The sequence below is a fragment of the Phyllosticta citribraziliensis genome (assembly GCF_038025025.1).
Source record: "Phyllosticta citribraziliensis strain CPC 17464 chromosome Unknown J3D65scaffold_11, whole genome shotgun sequence".
NCBI lineage: Eukaryota > Fungi > Ascomycota > Dothideomycetes > Botryosphaeriales > Phyllostictaceae > Phyllosticta > Phyllosticta citribraziliensis.
The window spans coordinates 1,602,714-1,621,531 of NW_027117348.1; the positions used below are offsets into that span (position 1 = coordinate 1,602,714).

Below are 18,818 nucleotides of genomic sequence, written 5' to 3' on the forward strand. Positions count from 1 at the left end.
ATCTCGCTGCCTTGAGTGGAATATCTAGGAGTAGGAAGAACTCACTGCTTGTTTCGCGCACAACTTCTTTCCTGGCGTCACTCTTTCTTCTTCCTGTTGGTCGCAGAAGTCTTTCCCCTCCAGCAGGAACTTTACCCCTGACTAGCATATACTGATGCTGTCGGCCACGGATTTGATGGATGCGTAGAAGCGCGGAACGTCGTTATTAGATGGTGACGGAGTACCCCTGAGTCTAGAGGAAAGAGGAAGTTGAATGTGTCCGGGAAACCCCCGAAACAACGAAAGTAGAAATGAAAGAAAAGTGGCGGCTCTTTTATACCTCTCAACAGCCGCTGGCACGTGGGAAAGGGGGCGAGCGCGTGTGCCGCCGACCTTCGCGAAAACTGTGATTGCCGTGGCAGTGAGCTTGTGATTAAGATGTGGAGTGGATATAAAACAACCCTCCCTGCCTCCTTGTCTCCTTGCTAATCGACCACTGATCCTGCTAGCCAACAAGACGGCTGAGACAATGTCAAGGAAAACAGGCGCACTGTGCTCCGGCTTGAGCTGTGGGTAGCGACCTTTTTTTGCGCCGCAGGACTCCAGACGCTGAAAAATGTGCTCACTTACTTAAAAGCGGGCGCGTGGTGCTTGTGTGCAGCGTCAGGGGATAATGGCATTCCCCCCTTTCCACAGACAATTTTCAACAGCATTGCCGTGCAGCGTCAATCTAGGCTCCCCCCAACGCTGCAGCAGACATAGAAACGGAGGAAAGGATCAAGGTCAAAAGACACAACACGCAGAAAACAGTGTGTCGGAGTAACTAGTCTTCCCAAGTCAATTGTAGCCAAGGGGATGACCTCTGACTGCAGGACACTGCGCGCAAAAATCCAGCAGCGCGGGGAGGAGTACGTCTTTTATACCGCCCGCCTGTCAGAAGCAAGAGAAGAACAGAGGGACCACATGCTCGACGATGAGGCGGCACTGCGTCGCTGTCACGCGCTGACTGCGTGATCTGCGCGCTAGGCTCTAGTAACCGGCGAAGTATAAAAGTAACCTTCTCTATCCCTCTTTTCGGCTTTTGTCAACAGCGCAGTGAGCTTCCAAGTAGGATCCAGATGATTGACCTCTCTATACTGCTGCTCTTGCGCTGTAGCCTCGTAGCGGCATCCCTGACTTTTCTTTTGTGGTGGGACGCGCCCTGAGTTAAGGGTGAGTTCTGTCGAGGGAGGCTGTCACTTTTCCCCTGAGTAGAGTAGTATATGCTGTTACTCTTCACTATTAAAAGGTAAAAATGAAGGTATCCCTATCGTCACGTAGCGCTTCTAATCATCACCAACAGAAAGTGAGAGTGCCGGCTTCAGACCAGGAGAAAAACAAGGAACACGAGTGGGCTGTTCGCGCGCAGGTAAAGCACGCCAAAGAGAAGAGTGCCAATTTTCTCGCAGATTAAGCCGCAAGACGCAATCGCCCATGTGGTCAGCCAGAAGACTCAGCAGTGAGAGGGCTTTTATACTCGCCTGACTGCGCTGAAAGGAAAGGCACATGTCGAAAGAAGCGCAGCAGCAGCGTCGTAGTCACGCGCTCTGGCTCCGTGCTCCAGGCTCCAACGTCTGCTCCAGCCGTCCACATATAAAACCAACCCCTCTACTCCTCACGTCTCCCTCTCAGAAGCGCAACAAGCCAAGTCGTTTGGCATGCCGGTCGTCTGCCTCCGCTCCTACTGGACTGTGTCCTGCGTCGGGGACAGGAGATACACATTCTACCCAGCAACTGCGCGTGTTTGTGGAGGGAGAGTGCGACGAAGGGCGGGGTGCGCTGGCCGTGAAGTCTAGAACTGTAGAGTTGCGTCGATTTCTTCGGCGTTCAGGGATGGCGATGAGTATCATTGCTCGAAGGCGTGTGTTGACGTCGTCGCGTGGCAGTGATGGCTTTCAAGTATGCCGTCTTGCCAGGGGCGCGCGGCCAGAACGACGTGGGAAAGAAAAGGAGGAACAGTCATCAGAAAAAGTGACGACATAAAGTCGACCAGGGTCCAGTTCAATGAGCTCTGGACTGCAGGACGCTGGCTGGCCTGTTGCAGTGCTGCCATGGCCGTCGGAAGGCCGTCTTTTATACCTAGGAGTCAGTCAACCACAAGCCAGCGCAGCAGATCCACCCCATGCCCTGTCCAACCGACTGACACCTGCCACTCACATGCTCCTAGTGCACAAGTCGCGCGTCAGCTGTCTTGCCAGCACTAGGCTCCGCTTCCGCTCCCGGCTTCGTCATCGTCATGTGTCTGCTGCCTGCCTGCTGCCTACTCCCCCTTCACAGGTATAAGAGCCAGACCTCCCTCCACTCTGACTGCATCATCGAGCCAGTCGAAGCGGTACTGAAGAGTGCTCCGATTGGAGGCTCGACTGTCTTTGCGCTCGAGCCTGCAGCGTCCCATCACTGGCTGTGCCGGCGGGGCTGCGTGCGCTTGAGGAGAGGACGGGAGAAGGCGTGATGTGCTGCTGTGCTCTTCCTGGCTAGCCATCGGTATGTGATGGTGATGTTGAGTCGTATCTTGCCTTGAAGATGCGCTTCACCATGAAGTCGGCATGGCGTGCCACTGGAATATATCAGTGCATGGGCGATAGACAAAGTAGAAAGAGACCAGAGTGCTCGCGGCGTGAACAAGGGAGACGGCGCACCGAAGAAAGAGTTCCGTGGAGTACTGGGAGGAAGACCGAGGTTCTTCACACTCGGGGGTGGTTGAGCACTGCAGCGCCAGCATGTCTCTTCCATAGCAGCGCGAACAGTGTCTTTTATACCGCAGAACTCGCAGGTCCTCGGACCCCTGATCTGCCACATGCAGACTCCACAGTCGACACAATCACACGCTCCACTCTTGACTCACCTCGCCTCTCCCGCGGCGTATAAAAACTCTCTGCCAACCCGCCACAACTCCTCTCCATCAGCCACCGCTTGCCGTCAACACACGCCACCAACCCAACCACAGTCTTGTGGCGGCAACCATACGGCAAAGCTGTACTAATCTCCCTTTCGTGTCCTTGGGTCGGGATGCGGTAAGGAGCTGCTGGTGGGTCAGTCGACATGGAGACAAGTGTCGAGGCGAGGAGATCTACAGCACTGTCTGTCAATGAAGATGAGAGGCGCAAAGGCGGTGTCGATTTTCATTTCGCGATGCTGTCTTGTCTCTACGCAGGAGCGGCAGGCAAGAAGGGCGGCTTGAGCTTAGATAATGCGGGCGTGCAAACCGTGAGCACCCATGAGGCGGTCTCAGTCTGCCTCGCTTTCAAGTTGTAGAGCAAGCCAGGCACATAGAGTGGATGGGTGAAAATGCTGTATTTTGCGAGACTATCTGCGCTCTTTTCTCCTCCTCCTCAGTAGTCGTCGCCTCTCGAAACGACTTCCTTGACGTTGGGCCGCAGGAGGATGGTCTGCAGGAGAAGCGCGTCAGCAACCACGAAAAATGAGGGAAACAATGCAAACGTACGTGCTCAAACTGCGCCGTGTACGAGCCCTTGACGTCGACGAGCGGCGGGTATGCCTCGACAATGCCGTTCTGCACCAAGTGGTTGAGGCCGAGCAGGTACTTGTCGTGGCCCAGGCGATCGAGGTAGCGGCGGCAGAAGGGCAGCGTGCCAAAGTTCTTGTTGATGCTGTTGAGCAGCGCCTTGGCCGACGACACGCGCAGGGGGATCTTGGGCGCGTCGACGCGCCGCGCGTAGTGCGACGTCTCCATGTCGTCGTGCACGTAGCCCTTGCCCGTCGAGCCGAACGTCTCGATGGCGAAAATTTCGCCTTCTTCCATCTTGGTCTGGTCCGAGCCCTTGACGATGGGCACCGATTTGCCGCCGTGGATCTCGTACTGGTTGATGTTGTGCCCGTTGAGGTTGCGAATCGGCCGCACTTGGTGAGTTTTGCCGCCCAGCTCGACCTCGTAGCTCTCCATGACTTCTTGAATGGCGGCGCCAATGTCGGACATGCGGACGTCGATGCCGGCTTCCTGGTAAGAGTTAGAAATGGAGGCGCTAAATAAGTTGGCAAATATACCTTGATGCCCGTGTTGGTGGCGTCCTTGACGGCAGCGAGCAGCGGGTCGTACTTGGGGTCAAAGGCCACGGTAAAGGCGCTGTCGACTATTCTGCCATTGACATGTACACCAAAATCGACCTTCATGACATCATCGTGCTGCAGGACCATCTTGTTGCCGGCGTTGGGCGTGTAGTGGGCGGCGCAGTGGTTCAAGCTGAGGCCAGTGGGGAAGCCCATGCCGCCCTTGAGGTTGTCGCCCTCCTCGAGGCCCTGGTGGCCCGTCAAGGCGCGCACGCCGTCCTCGATGCCCTCGGCAATCTCCGTCAGCGACATGCCCGGCTTGATGTTCTTCTGCGCCCACTGCCGCACCTGGCGGTGCACCTCGGAGCCCTGGCGGTACTCGGTCAAAAAGTCCGAGTTCATGCGGTCCAGGTGCCGCTTCTCCTCGCTGGTCGTGCGGAACGTGTTCTCATCGCGGTACTCCTCTATCTGGCCCTCGGGGTAGGTGTTGTTGGGGAACAGCTGCGAGACCAAGACGCGCGGAGGGTCGGATTGCTTGGAGGCGCCGCCGCCCGCGGCAGCCTTCTTTTTCTTCTTGGGCTTCTTCTTCTTCTTCTTTTTGGCGGCGCCGTTTTCGGCGGGAGCGCCGTCGGCGGGCGCGTCGGCGTCGTCGTCAGAGTCGTCGTTTTCTACATTGTCGGCGGGTGTGGGCTCGGGCTGCTTTTCTTTGGAGCCGTCAACTGGGGCGTGTTAGCGGGGCGCAAGGGAGCAAGCGGGCAACTCGCAGATTGGACACACGGTTGAGGTCCTTGACGGCGTTGGCGACTTGGGCGGCCATGGTTGTGTCGGGGTGGAGGGAGGGAGAGTGGCGTGGCGGGGATGCAGCTGCAGCTGGTGCACATCTTGATATGCTGGCCCAAGCGCGGCGGGCGTTAGGCGGGCTGGTGGACTGCGGTGCCAACAGAGCCTCTTTGTCGACAACGAGAACAGCTGGATAGTGTCATGGTGAACATGGAGTCTGGCACGGTTTCTGTCACCGCCAGGACCTGCCGTCTATCTTTGTTGTTTAATTTCTGGCAGCATGCTGCGCTCGGGCCATGGAATTTTGCCAGGCATTGGTATGGCTGAGGCCATGGTCGAGACTCAAGGGAGCATCAGATAAACGTCGCAGCCACGCACGCAACCAGGCGGGTCTCTCCTCTCAAGATACGGATCAACTCCACACGCCCCTCAACAACAAAAAATCATCGTCAGCTTCCCGACACCGGAAGAGGCCATGGCCAGCCGTTGACTCGAAACAAGCCAGCAGTCGGGCCCGCCTCGACGCCGATACCGATAAACCACCCCGATACTCGGAGACGTCATCGCTGCACCTCTGCCATTCGACACCTCCTCGATGCGCATCTGCTTCCACCGCCGGCCCCCTTAAATTGCCCCTTGTCCCTCCTGTTTCTTTCTTGAGAGTCTAGACATGAGATGAGGTATGCCACGTCTGGCCCTGCTCCCGCGATCCTGCCACGCTCGTCCGCTGTGCGGCCAGCAGCAGCCTCTACCACCACCATCATGTCCTCGCGCCAGGAACTTCAGATGCTTCCATGCCTCTGCCCGGCAGAACGAGGCTTTTCCTGATCATTACAAGACCCTCGACCTGCCCGTGACGGCGAGCGCGGCCGAGATCAAAAAGTGCGTTGCCACAACCAAACCATGCACCCCCGCTCCCCGCACATCGTATACAACTCCACAGCTAACCACCTCCCCAAGACAATTCTACACCCTCTCCAAACAACACCACCCGGACCGCAACCGCGGCGACCCGTCCGCCTCGTCCCGCTTCGTCGCCATCAGCGCCGCGTACCACGTTCTCGGCTCGCCCGCCAAACGCAGCACCTACGACGCGCAGCTGTCCTCGCGCTCCTCTCCCTCCTCCTCCTCCTCCTCACCCTACGCCTCCGCCGCATACTCCGGCCCCGCCGGCTCGCGCCCCGCCTCGGGCCTCAGCCGCCGCCGCACCACCTTCAAGGGCCCGCCCCCCAGCTTCTACCGCAACGGCGCCTGGGGCGCGTACAGCGCGAAGCGCGCCTCGTACGCCCCGCGCGGCGACCCCAGCGGCGCAAACTACGACGCCCCGCAATCCGAAGACTACACGGGGAGCCCGTACAGCAGCGACTCCTCATCTTCCAACGGAGCGGGAGCAGGAGCAGCCGGCGGCGGCTTCGGCCCCGGCCAGGCCTGGCGCGGCGTCGACACGGCCATGCCGCACTGGGACCGCGAGGCCCACATGCGCACGCACAGCGAGATCGCGGCGCGCTTCCGCGCCCGCGCCCGCGAGCGCGGCTGGGACGCCTCGACAAACGACATGAAGAACGGCGGCGGCGGCTGGAGCCTCGTCGCCAATTTCCTTGCTGTGAGTGCTGCCATTGGCCTGGCGACCGGCTTGCCCGCCGTGCTTGTCGGCTGGCGGTGATAGTGTGACGTTGTTGATTCTGAGATTCTTTTTTTCTGAGCAGAAGCAGATGGAGGGGTTGAAATAGACAAACAGATTTAGGGTGCTGGCGTTCGGGTGGTTTACGGGAACATTTTTAGGGTCAAGGGATTGGTATTGGATTGGCATGTAGAGAAGAGGGCTCGGTAAACGATTGAGACTTGCGGGCAAATATTGTTGCAAGTAAATACAAACACGCATTTCACACAACACGCAGAGCTAGAAAGAGTCCGTGAAGAGCTTAAATGCATCTACATCCACTTCCTTTCAGCACCAAGAGAGGCCAGAGACGCAAATCAAGCTGCCAATCCTTTTCATCGTCTCGTCTACGCAGAGAGCAGCAGCGTGGTGGTATCAATAGGTTTAACCCTCAAAGGTGAACGAGGCACCAATCTGGACCTTGTCAGCAAAGCTCTCACCCTGCACATCGAATACATACCTTGTGGCCGGCCTCGTTGAGCTTCTGGGTGTCGAGCGAGGCACCGATGCCAAAGGTGAAGCCCTGGTTGATCTTGGTGTTGTAGGCAATCGAGGCGATACCGCGGTCGTTGATCTTGGCCTGTGTGTTTTCAAAAATCATCAGTCACGTCCTGTGTTTGCGCAATCGCTCGCAAAATTTCTCACCTTGGCAAACGACAGAGGGTCCAGCTTGTACTTGCTGGCAAGCTCAATGCCGACGGCAGAGCCAGCCTTGGCGTCCCAGGAAGCCTTGGCGCCAGTCTCGACGGCCGAGTTGACCTTCTGGTAGTACGAGGCGGTGAAGAGGTTGAGGTTGTTGGTCGCGGTGATGGCGGCGCTGTAGAGGGGGGTCTGGTAGCCAACGGCGGCCGAGTAGCGGGTGACGGCGGCCTTTTGGACGTCGTAGCCAGCCTCACCACCGACGAGGAAGCCCTCGTGGCCGACGACACCGTCGACGACGGCCGTCAGGTTGCCGGCGGCCGAGTAGTCGAAGAAGGCGCGCGTCTGGAAGATGGGCTGCTTGAAGATCAAGTTGAGCTTCTGGCCCTTGTTGCCCGAGGCGGGAGCAAAGACGGAAGACAGCTCGGCCTTGAGACCCTTGGAGAAGGTGTCGGCGAGCTCAACCTTGGTGTTGAGGACATTGGCGGTGCTCCAGGACTCGGTGACCGTGATGCCTGGTTGTCGATATTGTATTAGTCCCTGAATGCTCAAGGGAGGTCCTGGCACGCCGTATACAGCCAGCGCGCAGCGGAAGCCTCGTTGCCTTTGCGGCGTGACGGGAAGAACGAGAAGGAAATTGTGCAGATATATACCGTTGGAGAGAGCCTTCTTTCCCTCGACCTGCAAATGCCGTCAGCGTCGGCCTGGGGTTTGTAAAACGCAGTGATGCATACCGAGCCAACGATGGGACCCTCGTGGGCAGAGGTGCCCTTGGTGGTGACGGCGACGCCGTTGGGGGACGCAAGCTTGACCTCGAGGGCGGCTATACAGTTGTGTAAGCTCAAATCACAGCCGACGGCCGGCCTTGGACCACTTGCCAGCAGAGTTGTGGTAAAAGTCCTTGTTCAAGAGCTGTGGATGATGGTCAGCTGGGCGGCTGCGACAACAGGAGATGTAATGGCGCAATTGCGCAGCGCGCCAAACCTACGTCGTTGGCCGCCTTGGGGATGTCGCTGAAGGCCGGGACGGACATGATGACGGTCGGTCGAGAGAAGAATGGAAGCTGTGGAAGCGGAGTCTGGGGCGAGGGTTAGCTGCAGGCGACGAGGAGCGATGGCATCGAGGGGGTACGCACGGCGCGGGATGGATGAGAAAACAACAATGAAGAGGATAGGGTTGAGGGACTGCCGTGGAGCTACGGATAAGTTCTTGACGTCCAGTCCCTTCCTGTCCAGTCGCGGCCGCTTCTGCGCCGGCGCCGAGGAGCTCGGGCCATCCACGTGCGCGAGCTCTAGTCACCCTGTCGTCTAAACTCAACAACTCCACTTTTGCCCGATTCGTCCCTCCGCCGTCGACCTCAGCCCGTCACTGAATGACGTCTCGAGAGCTTGGGCAGACGCACTTTTTCTTTCTCGTCAACAGCTGCGATGGAGGAGACGGATAACCCACGAGCAGGCATGTCCCGGACCAAAACCCACCGGGATGAGCTCTGTCAAGTGTAAACAAACCACTGGAACGGTTTGAATCAAAACAAACAGACAACAATCCAATCCGCCCAAGACCAGAACGGCAAGACATGACCAATCCTCAAGCATCAAATCCAACAACATCCCGCGATAAGAGCAGCGAAAAGCCCACCAAAACAGTGACCCAGCACCACCCAGCGCCCCGGCCACGGACACCCCTGATCTGCAGTCCATCCCATCTCACCTGTGGCCCCTCCTAGTCGCCCGTCCTTGCTCCTCCGGATCCAAATCTTCAGAGTCCCCCCTCGGCTCATGAGCCCTGCCACTGCTCTCGGCGTCACGATGACCACGACCAGAAGCATTCCTGCCACTGGTGGCCGGCGAGCTGGCAGCTGAAGCCTGTCTAGCGCCACGCTGTTCGTTAATCCGGCCCGGCCCGCCGCTGCTGCCGCTGCCACGACTTCTCGATGCTGGCGCTTCTGTTCTGGATTGTCTGATCGAGTTGCTGCGGGCTAGCGACGCCGTCGTGGCCATTTGCGAATGCGGCACCGGTCGAGGCGGCCGCGCCGGCGCTGGAGGTGCTGGACCTGGCGCCGATGCCGCAGGAGCTTGATGTCTCGAGGCTGGAGCTGGAGCTGGAGCTGGAGCTGGAGCTCTGGCGGGTGTGCTAAGCGCTGGTTGGCGCGGCTGAAGCGTTACCTGCTGCGTCTGTTGGACGCGAGGTTGTGTCTGGCTCTGGTATGGCTCTGGTGCCGGCGCGGGCTGTGACTGGGATTGCTGGCGAGCATTAGCATTCAGTACAGGTCGCGGCCTCGGTATCTGGGAAGCCATTGGTGTCCTGGGGCTCGAGTTCGTGCCCACGGCACCGGGCAAATCCAAAGAGCTCCGACTTCGTGGGATGGGGTTGGGATCGGGATCCTGCTGCGACTGCTCATGGCTGCTCGCACCCGTCACAGTCGCCGAACGCTGTAGGGGCTGCACAGGCACCGGTTCAGGAGTAGCATCCCTCGGTGCAGCCTCTTCAAGCAGCGGCTGCGGAGCAGAGTCAGACGCAACTGGATCCGGCGCAGGTTCCGACTCCAGAGTGCTTGCGCGCGAAACCCGCGCTTTCACCCGCCGCAACAAGTGCTCGAGCGGCTTCGTGCAGCTCTCTGCTTCAAAAGGCGGCTCCTCTACCTCCAAAACCGTGCCCAAATCCGTGGCGAAGCGCTGGTACGGAGATCCTTTGTCAAACCAACAGTACGCGCTCGAGCGGCCGCCCAAGAACGGTATGCGGTAATCTGTGTCTGGGTAGTACCGCTCTGTAGGATCTAGCTCGTCGTCGTCGTCGTCGTAGGTCTCCCCGTCTTCGTATCTCTCCCCGTCTTCATATCTCTCCCCGTCTTCGTATCTCTCCCCATCGTCGTAAGCCTCCCACGTCTCGTCTGCCTGTGGCTCATCCGGCTGCGGAGCAATGGGCTCAGGGGGGAGCACTGATGTGTTGTTAGCCTAATAATTCACTGATAGAACCGGCAGTAGAGAGAGCTTACAGTAGCCCTCGTTTACATGCAGCGTGCTGCCTCCAAGAGCGCCATGCATATATGGCCCTGTCCCCATGTCTGACCCAAATTCCGGGTCACTGTCAAAGTCGGGGCTCCCCGAACGTGAATCTGACGGCGAATTCGCCTGCGTCGCCACGTCCTTATTGGACGGCGCTTCCTCTGCAGCTCCATCCGCGTACGAGTGGTCGTTTGGCGCTTGCTGTGTCTCTGAAGCCCAAGCCGCCAACTCCTCGTCGTTGGAAATCCTCACCGTGGCTGGCCGCGCAGCGGGGTGAGGAAGCGGTGCCCCCGCAGGGAGCGGTGGTAGAGGCTGATGTGCGTACATGTCCATCACGCTCAGGGAATTACTCCTGGGCATGTCATGGCCCAGAGTGGCTGGCAGCGGGCCTGCATTGCTCTGTGCATAGTCCACCGGCGGGTAGGTTCCCAAGTCACTCTGAGGCCGCGCTCTTGAAACCGTATTCGTTCTCGATGCGGGCTCAACTGGCGCAGTTTGATGCGTGGGAGCTGGCTGCCAGCCGTCCGGCGCCGTTGGATGTCCGTGTTGGTCGTCTGGAGCCCATACGACGTGCCTCTCGCGCCGCCGGTGAACATGTTCCGTGTCTTGCCCGCTTCGGCGGTCTCTGTAGTCAGGGCTTCTTTGGCGTTGCCTTCTTCTTCCATCGTCGTTCTCATCGTGTCGATGGTCCTCATACCGATGGTCCTCTCGTCGATCCTCTCGTCGATGGTCCTCTCGTCGACGGCCCTCATATTGATAGTCCTTAGGTCGATAGTCCTCATCTCGATAATCCTCACGTCGATACTCCTTATATCGGTAGTCCTCATACCGACGGCTGTCGTAATGCTTTCGCGACGATTCCGAGCCATGGTAATAGGACTGCTCATCCCAATCATACCCCCTCCAATTCTCACAGTCCCGTTTATGTACCTCGGGCCGGAAAGGCGACCTACTCGACTCTCTACGGCGCGACCTCTTCCGCTTCCTGTGGCTGCGCGCGCCCGAAGAAGTGGCCTCTCGCAGCTTCAGCTCCAGTTCGACTGCCCACCCGTTCCGCGCCCACTGCTGCTTGCTGGCTTGCAGTCGGGCTTTCTGGAACAGCTCTTCGGTGTTTCGGTGGCGCCTCTTGCCAGTCAGCGGTAGGTAGCAGCGGCCGCACCGAGGCGTGTCTTTTGGGAAATCCTTGTCGAGGTACTTGCGTCGCTGTTTGAGCAACTCCGCGGAGACGCTGGCGACGCCGGTGTACCAAGGACATCCAATGGCATCTGTCGAGAGAGTCAGCTTCAAAGAAGTCCAGGCCTGACGAGGAGAGAAAGGACGATCTGTCATGTCTAATATCATGACGCGTGGACGCCACAAAGTGCGCCCCAGAAGCTCAGAAACGCTTTCGAAAGAGCGAACGAACGCTTCCTGGTAGAGAGAAAAATGAGGCTGGGATGATCGTACTGAGTAAGTTTGCCTGGCATGCTAGGCAAAATGTTTCCGGGGGTGGGATGCCTGCTTGTAAAGGCCATTGAGGTTTCGATCCGCCCAATTTGCTCCGAATCTTCTCGACAAGACCGCCTTTGGGCTTGGGAGGTGCCTCTTTTTCACGCGTTCTGGGCATCTTGATTCACTGGACAAGCCCACAGAAAGGCCGTCAAAAGGCTTCAGGCTTTGTGCCGCACGAGTCTTTCCGCACCCTCATGGGTGTATTCGAGCGTCAATGGCCGAGGGGAGGAAACGAAGGCGGAGGCAGAGATGGCCAAAGCCTCTGGGAAGGGTTGGGATCTTTTTCTCGTGTGGGATTTCGTCTCCGCTCCTTGTCAGACGTTCAACCATGGATGGCGAGAAGACTATGGTGTGGTGAACTGTTCGAAGTGATTTTTGCATGTGTTCTTAGAGCTGAAGAGCACTTGAAGGGAACACAGGAGACGCAACACCAAACACCGTGAGCACCACTCAGCAGTCAAGATAGTTCATCATTGAAACATCAACGTGCGTGAGAAAATCAAGAGATGTACAATGCCTCCACGCAAAACGGAGAAGTAATCCAAAGCGAAACAAGTCACGTACCAAGAATCTTGACATGGTTACCAATCGTCCCGTAGTCTGGGGGTGCACAGGGGCAATCGTGCCCTTGGCCGTCCTGAAGCCAGGCGAGCACGTGAATCCTTGACGCACTTGTCCCTCTTCCATTCGAGTAGCAAGAACGAAAAATGCCTGCATGGTGACAAAGCATGACAAGTAATGTAACTGTATTTTCAAGGACAGGCAAGAGGCCCATCTTCAACAAGGCGAGGGGTGCAAAGAATCTTTGCCAGAATGGCCCCACAGGGCTGCGTTCCAAGACGTCGCTTCGCCATCCTTTTGCAGTAAAGTAGCCAACCGTTGAGCCACATGGTTCGCCGTAAACACCGTCGCTGCAATGCTCCTGATCCGAAAGAACGCCGCGTAAACTATGCAAAGTCGTTTAAACATGAATGAAGGTTTCGATTGGCAGAGCAATCTAGTTGCCGCTGCCCTTGTTTTTGTTGTAGTTGGGCATCTTCTCATAGGCATTGGGGCTGCGCTTCCTGGTGCGAGTAGTGCCCTTCTTGGGGCCGCAGCTGCCTTCGGCATGGTCGTGAGAATGACGAGGGCGACCACGTCCAGCATTGTTCCTTGATGGGCGAGCAGTGCTGTTGTCTGGCTCGCTGTCCGAGTCGTTGTCGGAGGACGAGTCGTCGGAAGACTCGTCGGATGATTCGCCAAACTCGCGCTGCTTGTGGTAGATGCAACAGACTGGGAAGGTCAGCTAGATGTTTGAAAAGCAGACTCAAGAACTTCGTACCTTTGGAAGACTTCTTGCCCATTCCCTCGTTGTCGATAACGTCATCAGCCCACTGAATGTGGCGGCGCTGCGAGGTGTCTGGGCGCAAACGGAGAGTGCCCGAGGGTAAAGTCAACGGCGTGGAACGACCCGACTCGGTGATGACAGTGCTGCCAGCAGGGCGAGACTCTGGGGTGCGCATGGCGGAGGTGTTGGGGGTCGAAGACATGGTCGTGTGAGGTGGAATAGGGAGCTGGAGCTGGGGTGCTGGATGCGGCGGCGGGCACGAGGAGAGGATATGCGAAGCGAAGCGAAGCGAAGCGGGAGGTCGCGGAGAATACCGGTGAACGTGGGGCTGTAGGGAGCAGCGCGGATGGGGCGGCGCGGCGGCGTGTGGTGGAGGATCGGGGCCCTTATGTAGCGCTTTGTTGTTGGGTGGTGAGTGGAGGGCACGCGGTGTAGGAGGATGGCTGAGGTGGGCTAGGGCCGAGAAATGGGAGCCCCGCCTTACCGCCTTGGGCTGGGCTCCTCGCGTCGGGCCTCGTCTGTGGCGCGACGTCATTGCACCCTGTGAGCCTGTGGAAATTGATCCATCGTGAACATTGGATTGTCTGAAGAAGCTTGTTTGTTCAGGGTCATGCAGCTACCCGCGAGCACACCATGACTTCATCCATCCTGCCCGTACGCCGTCAACGTCCAGCGGAATGCCATCACGATGCCATCACAGCGCTGCCGAGTACAGCATGGTGATTGTCGAGTCAATGGTTGGTCGAGGCCGTTGAAACACAGAATGGTGTTCAGGTCTGGACTGGGGCACTAGGACGGCCGCCGCAATGCTTGACCAGACGGCTGGCGTGGGTTGGTGCGATTAGCTACAATAGGCTTGGATGCCGCAACTAGTCGGCAGGAAATCTCCCGATTCTAATGTCATGGTCGAATGGATGCGCTTCTTTGGCGAGCGGTAATAATGCCATGGAGCCGCGAATGTCCACCTGCACAGTGCGTGTCGAGAGAAACGACACGGTCTGGGCTCAACGATGGCTTTAAGCTCCATCCGTGGCAGTGAGCGAATGCGTCAGGATACATCACTTCTTTTGACCCGCTTAGTTGAGCAGTAATCGGCTGAATAATGGGGAGAAGAGCGTCGAGATTAATATTCGGCCAGTCGTGTACATCTGGGAGTGGGAAATGGAGCAGGCAGGTAGCTGCATGGCATCGCTTTTGGAGAGGCGCCACGTCGAGGGTGATGGAACGCGCAGGAGGTGACGAGAGGGATAGGGTCTGCAGGTAGATGGATGGATATTGAATGAATGGGTGAATAGTGAAGAGTGGAGCGGAGCGGGTGGGTTACTAAGCGTCGACCCGGCTCGTGACCGCCCGCGTCTCTCTGCGGTGTCTCTGAGCTGTGGTACCCTCACCCGGACCTCGAACTGCCTGCCTGCCTGCCTGCCTGCCTGCCTGCCCTTCTCTCCATAGGTCTGCCCCGAGTCTGCTTTTTCTGCGCGTCCTGCAAACCACCCATCCAACCCATCCTAACCCCAAGACGCTCCCTCACCCACCTCGCCCCCTCGCGTCCTCTCCCATCGCGACCTGTTCATCCTCGAGAGCTGCGCGGATCCTGCACGCTGCTTGCGCCCGCCGCGAACCTTGCCCCGCCATCCCGCTTCCGCGTGCAAACGCCAACCTCCACCCGCACACTCCTCAGCGCATGAACTCGACGACCAGGCATTGAGCGCGCACACCCAGTCGAGTCCTCTTGCACATCTTGTCCGCCGCCTTTGAGCAGCCCCGACCGGTCCAGCTCTGAGCATGTCCATGCCTACCATCGAAGAGCTGGACGCCACTGTCCGCGCCTTTTACGAAGGCAGAGGCGACACTGCAAGTTTGCCCCCCACCACCTGTCTGCTCCACTCGCTGACTCGACCCCTCGAACAGCAAAAGCAAGCCCAAGTCTCGTTGAACCAGGTACGCTCCGCCCATTGCCAACGCTTATCGAGCCTGACCTGACCGCTCCACAGTTCAAAGAGAACCCCGATGCATGGCTCCTCGTCGATAAGATATTACAGGATGCTGCATACCCCCAGACCAAGTGCAAGTATTCCCGTGTCTGTCCAGCATTCCCTCGCTGACTTGAATAGACCTGGGACTCCAGGTTTTGGACAGCGTCATCTTGACCAGGTGGAAAGTGCTGCCTCGAGACCAGTGTCAAGGTCTGCGACAGCTTCCAAACTCACACATGACATGTCCGCTGAACAATTGTCGCAGGAATCCGCAACTTCGTCGTCAACTTTATCATCCAGACATCGAGCACCGAGGAGAGCCTCAGGACCAACCGCACCCTGCTCAACAAGCTTAACCTCGTCCTGGTCTCCATCTTGAAGCAAGAATGGCCCCACAACTGGCCCACCTTCATCAACGAAATCATCTCCTCCTGCCACAGCAGCCTCCCCATTTGCGAAAACAACATGGCAATCCTGCGCCTGCTGTCGGAGGAAGTTTTTGACTTTTCTGCCGATCAAATGACGTCGACCAAGACAAAAGAGCTCAAGCAGAGCATGTGCGACGAGTTCACGTCCATCTACCAGCTTTGCTCCGAGGTTCTCCGGACTGCCGAGCAGGCAAGCCTCATCAAGGCCACTTTGGAGACTCTGTTGCGCTTCCTGAACTGGATTCCCCTTGGTTACATTTTCGAGACGCCCCCTAGCGGCATCAGCTTGATCGAGACCCTGCGGAGTAGATTCCTCGAGGTTCCAGAATTCCGCAACATCACTCTCAAGTGTTTGACCGAGATTGCCAGTCTGCACACGGAGCCGGCCTACAACGAGAAGCTGGTCCAGATGTTCACCGACACTCTTACGGAAATCTCCAAAATCATCCCGCTTACCCTCGATCTCAAGACCACCTACGCAAACAGCAACGGCAGAGACCAGGAGTTTGTGCAGAACTTGGCGCTCTTTCTTACCAACTTCTTTTCCATGCACCTCAGCCTCATAGAGAACCTCCCGAACCGCGATTTCCTCACGCACGGCCACTTTTACCTCATTCGCATCAGCCAGATCGACGACCGCGAGATATTCAAAATCTGCCTCGAGTACTGGACCAAGCTCGTTTCGGAGCTGTACGACGAGATGCAGCAGCTGCCCATCGGCGACATCAATCCCCTCATCAACATGGGCCTCGGCGGACTCGCCAATGGTGGCGCTCGCGACCCCAACCTCCTTGCAAACTATCCTCTGCGCAAGCACAAGTACGCCGAGGTTCTCACCAATCTGCGCACGGTCATGATTGAGAAGATGGTGAGGCCCGAGGAAGTCTTGATTGTGGAAAACGACGAGGGCGAAATCGTGCGCGAGTTCGTCAAGGAGTCGGACACGATCCAGCTGTACAAGTCCACGAGGGAGTGCCTCGTCTTCTTGACTCACTTGGACGTCAACGACACGGAGAATATCATGACGGAAAAGCTCGCTCGCCAGGTCGATGGCACCGAATGGTCATGGGCAAACTGCAACACGCTTTGCTGGGCCATTGGCTCCATCTCTGGTGCCATGAACGAGGAGACGGAAAAGAGATTCCTTGTCACGGTCATCAAGGACCTGTTGGGCCTGACGGAAATGAAGCGTGGCAAGGACAACAAGGCCGTGGTTGCATCTAACATCATGTACATTGTCGGCCAGTACCCGCGTTTCCTCAAGGCTCATTGGAAATTCCTCAAGACGGTCGTCAACAAGCTCTTTGAGTTTATGCACGAGACGCACGAAGGCAAGTTTGACTCGGCCAGGAAATACAGTCTGCTAACAACAAACAGGTGTTCAGGACATGGCTTGCGACACTTTCATCAAGATTGCCAACAAGTGCAGAAGGCACTTTGTCGCTCTGCAACCTGGCGAGACTGAACCCTTCATCGACGAGATTGTCCGCAACCTGCGCAAAACAACTTGTGACCTGAACCCGCAACAGATTCACACCTTTTACGAGGCTTGCGGCTACATGATCAGTGCACAGGGTCAAAAGGGTATCCAGGAGCGCCTGATCCAGGAGTTGATGGCTCTTCCCAACGCTGCCTGGGAGCAAATCATCCAGCAGGCCAACCAGAACCCCAGCATTCTGGAAGACGCCGAAACCATCAAGATCATTGGAAACATCATGAAGACCAACGTCGCCGCCTGCAGCTCGATTGGCAGCTACTTTTATCCCCAAATAGGCCGCATCTACATGGACATGCTCTTGATGTACAGGGCATCCAGCAACCTCATTGACGCGGCAGTCCAGCGTGATGGCAACATTGCCACCAAGATGCCAAGAGTGCGCGGTCTCCGTACGATCAAGAAGGAGATTCTCAAGCTCATAAACACCTATGTTGAGCGGGCCGACGACCTCGAAATGGTCCACAACACCTTGGTGCCTGGCCTGCTCGAGGCCGTCCTTCTCGACTACAAGCGCAACGTCCCCGATGCGCGCGAGGCTGAAGTTCTGAACGTCATGACGACCATCATCAACAAGCTACATGTACGTTGGCGGCCCAATCTCAGCAAATACATGCAACTCCATGTACTTGAAGCCTTTCGCAATTTGACATGAAAGCTAACTTTGACCAGGGAATGATGGAGGACCAAATCATGAACATCATGGACGCCGTCTTCGAGTGCACGCTGGACATGATCAACAAGGACTTTTCCGAGTACCCCGACCACCGTGTAGAGTTCTTCAAGCTTCTCCGCACCATCAACCTGCGATGCTTCCCGGCCCTCCTCAACCTCGATGCCCGGACTTTTAAGTTTGTCATTGACTCTTGCATGTGGGCAAGCAAGCACGACAACCGCGAAGTCGAAGGCGCGGGCTTGATGATGTGCTTTGAGCTCATCACCAACATGTCGGAAACCGAGTCGCAGACGTGCAACGCCTTTTTCCAGAACTTCTACACAGTCATTCTGCAGGACGTCTTCTTCGTGCTCACCGACAGCGACCACAAGGCGGGATTCAAGCAGCAGTCGGCTCTCCTGTCGAGGCTGTTTTGGCTTGTCGAGACGGGCAAGATTCAAGGTCCCATCTACACCCCCGACATGGCACCGGCCGGCACCTCGAATCGCGATTTCTTGAAGAACTTTGTCGGCAACCTCCTGGCGAACGCTTTCCCGAATCTCCAAACGTAAGTCTGCCGCCCACACGCGCATGATGACGCTAACGCAGTGCAGTATCCAAATCTCAAACTTCATTGACGGCCTTCTCGCCAACAACGGCGATCTTACCCGGTTCAAGCTCATCCTCCGCGACTTCCTCATCTCGCTCAAGGAGTTTTCTGGCGACAATGCCGAGCTGTTTGCAGAGGAGCGCGAGCAGGCGGCCAAGGCTGCCAGGGATCAGGAGCGTGAGCGTGCCAGCAAGGTTGGCGGTCTGTTGAAGCCGTCGGAGCTCGACGATGACGAGCTCTGACTTAATCAAGAGTTGGAGGTGGGAGTTGCTCTTGGATCGCAGTCGGACGCATCCGCAAGTCAGGCCGCGGGCTCCAAAGTCAGGCGCGGGAGTTCCAGCCTGGACGGTTGGGACATTTACGGCCTGTGAGAGAAGCCTTTTATTCAGCGGCACAGGCGTCTGGCGAGGTTTTGTGTGTGTGCGCGTGTGTGTTCATTTCTCAGCGAAATGGAAAGGATACCAGCTCTCCCCTTTTGTTCATTCCGTCAAATCCAACAAGTAAACATAGCGAGGCGAAGGGGGTTGGCAAGTCTGGGGAGGAGAGAGCAAAAGCAATGTAGGTACGACTGGTTGGAATCAGCCTTTTAAAAGCAAAAAAATATCAAGAGTCACAGGCCGAGTCTCGAGTTGAGCGGAGTGAAGGAAATCTTGCAGATAATATTTGTAGCATGGAATGAAATGATCGGCCTTGAAAAATATTGGTAATTCATGAAGTGAAGCCAGCTAA

At 57.2% G+C, this 18,818-nt stretch overlaps 6 protein-coding genes across 6 annotated transcripts; 2 read left to right on the forward strand and 4 right to left on the reverse strand.

Annotated features, from left to right (window-relative positions):
• Positions 1-3,295: 3,295 nt before the first annotated feature.
• On the reverse strand, positions 3,296-4,876 carry J3D65DRAFT_637030 (methionine aminopeptidase 2-like protein). Its single transcript, XM_066801456.1, has 4 exons — positions 4,804-4,876; positions 4,024-4,745; positions 3,464-3,976; positions 3,296-3,407 (listed from the first exon to the last, which is right to left on the reverse strand). Exons 1-4 carry the CDS (start codon positions 4,841-4,843, stop codon positions 3,351-3,353), a joined length of 1,332 nt encoding a protein of 443 aa, XP_066652158.1. The 5' UTR covers positions 4,844-4,876; the 3' UTR covers positions 3,296-3,350.
• Positions 4,877-5,218: 342 nt separating this feature from the next.
• Positions 5,219-6,696, forward strand: J3D65DRAFT_637031 (uncharacterized protein). The gene is made up of 2 exons (XM_066801457.1): positions 5,219-5,688; positions 5,767-6,696. The coding sequence occupies exons 1-2, from the start codon at positions 5,489-5,491 to the stop codon at positions 6,467-6,469; spliced, it is 903 nt and encodes a 300-aa protein (XP_066652159.1). The 5' UTR covers positions 5,219-5,488; the 3' UTR covers positions 6,470-6,696.
• On the reverse strand, positions 6,628-8,288 carry J3D65DRAFT_637037 (eukaryotic porin/Tom40). The gene is made up of 8 exons (XM_066801458.1): positions 8,241-8,288; positions 8,094-8,183; positions 7,984-8,017; positions 7,840-7,928; positions 7,759-7,786; positions 7,112-7,620; positions 6,927-7,046; positions 6,628-6,880 (listed from the first exon to the last, which is right to left on the reverse strand). Exons 2-8 carry the CDS (start codon positions 8,136-8,138, stop codon positions 6,851-6,853), a joined length of 855 nt encoding a protein of 284 aa, XP_066652160.1. The 5' UTR covers positions 8,139-8,183; positions 8,241-8,288; the 3' UTR covers positions 6,628-6,850.
• Positions 8,289-8,463: 175 nt separating this feature from the next.
• Positions 8,464-10,491, reverse strand: J3D65DRAFT_637044 (uncharacterized protein). The gene is made up of 2 exons (XM_066801459.1): positions 10,090-10,491; positions 8,464-9,903 (listed from the first exon to the last, which is right to left on the reverse strand). Exons 1-2 carry the CDS (start codon positions 10,468-10,470, stop codon positions 8,812-8,814), a joined length of 1,473 nt encoding a protein of 490 aa, XP_066652161.1. The 5' UTR covers positions 10,471-10,491; the 3' UTR covers positions 8,464-8,811.
• A 2,107-nt stretch (positions 10,492-12,598) lies between these two features.
• On the reverse strand, positions 12,599-13,130 carry J3D65DRAFT_606381 (phosphatase inhibitor-domain-containing protein; the record flags this gene model as incomplete). The annotated part of the gene is made up of 2 exons (XM_066798441.1): positions 12,599-12,873; positions 12,923-13,130. 2 exons carry the CDS (start codon positions 13,128-13,130, stop codon positions 12,599-12,601), a joined length of 483 nt encoding a protein of 160 aa, XP_066652162.1.
• A 1,201-nt stretch (positions 13,131-14,331) lies between these two features.
• J3D65DRAFT_637049 (CRM1 C terminal-domain-containing protein) lies at positions 14,332-18,787 on the forward strand. The gene is made up of 8 exons (XM_066801460.1): positions 14,332-14,779; positions 14,837-14,866; positions 14,920-14,992; positions 15,040-15,111; positions 15,167-16,660; positions 16,707-17,407; positions 17,497-18,047; positions 18,094-18,787. The coding sequence occupies exons 1-8, from the start codon at positions 14,711-14,713 to the stop codon at positions 18,329-18,331; spliced, it is 3,228 nt and encodes a 1,075-aa protein (XP_066652163.1). The 5' UTR covers positions 14,332-14,710; the 3' UTR covers positions 18,332-18,787.
• The last annotated feature ends 31 nt before the right edge of the window (positions 18,788-18,818 follow it).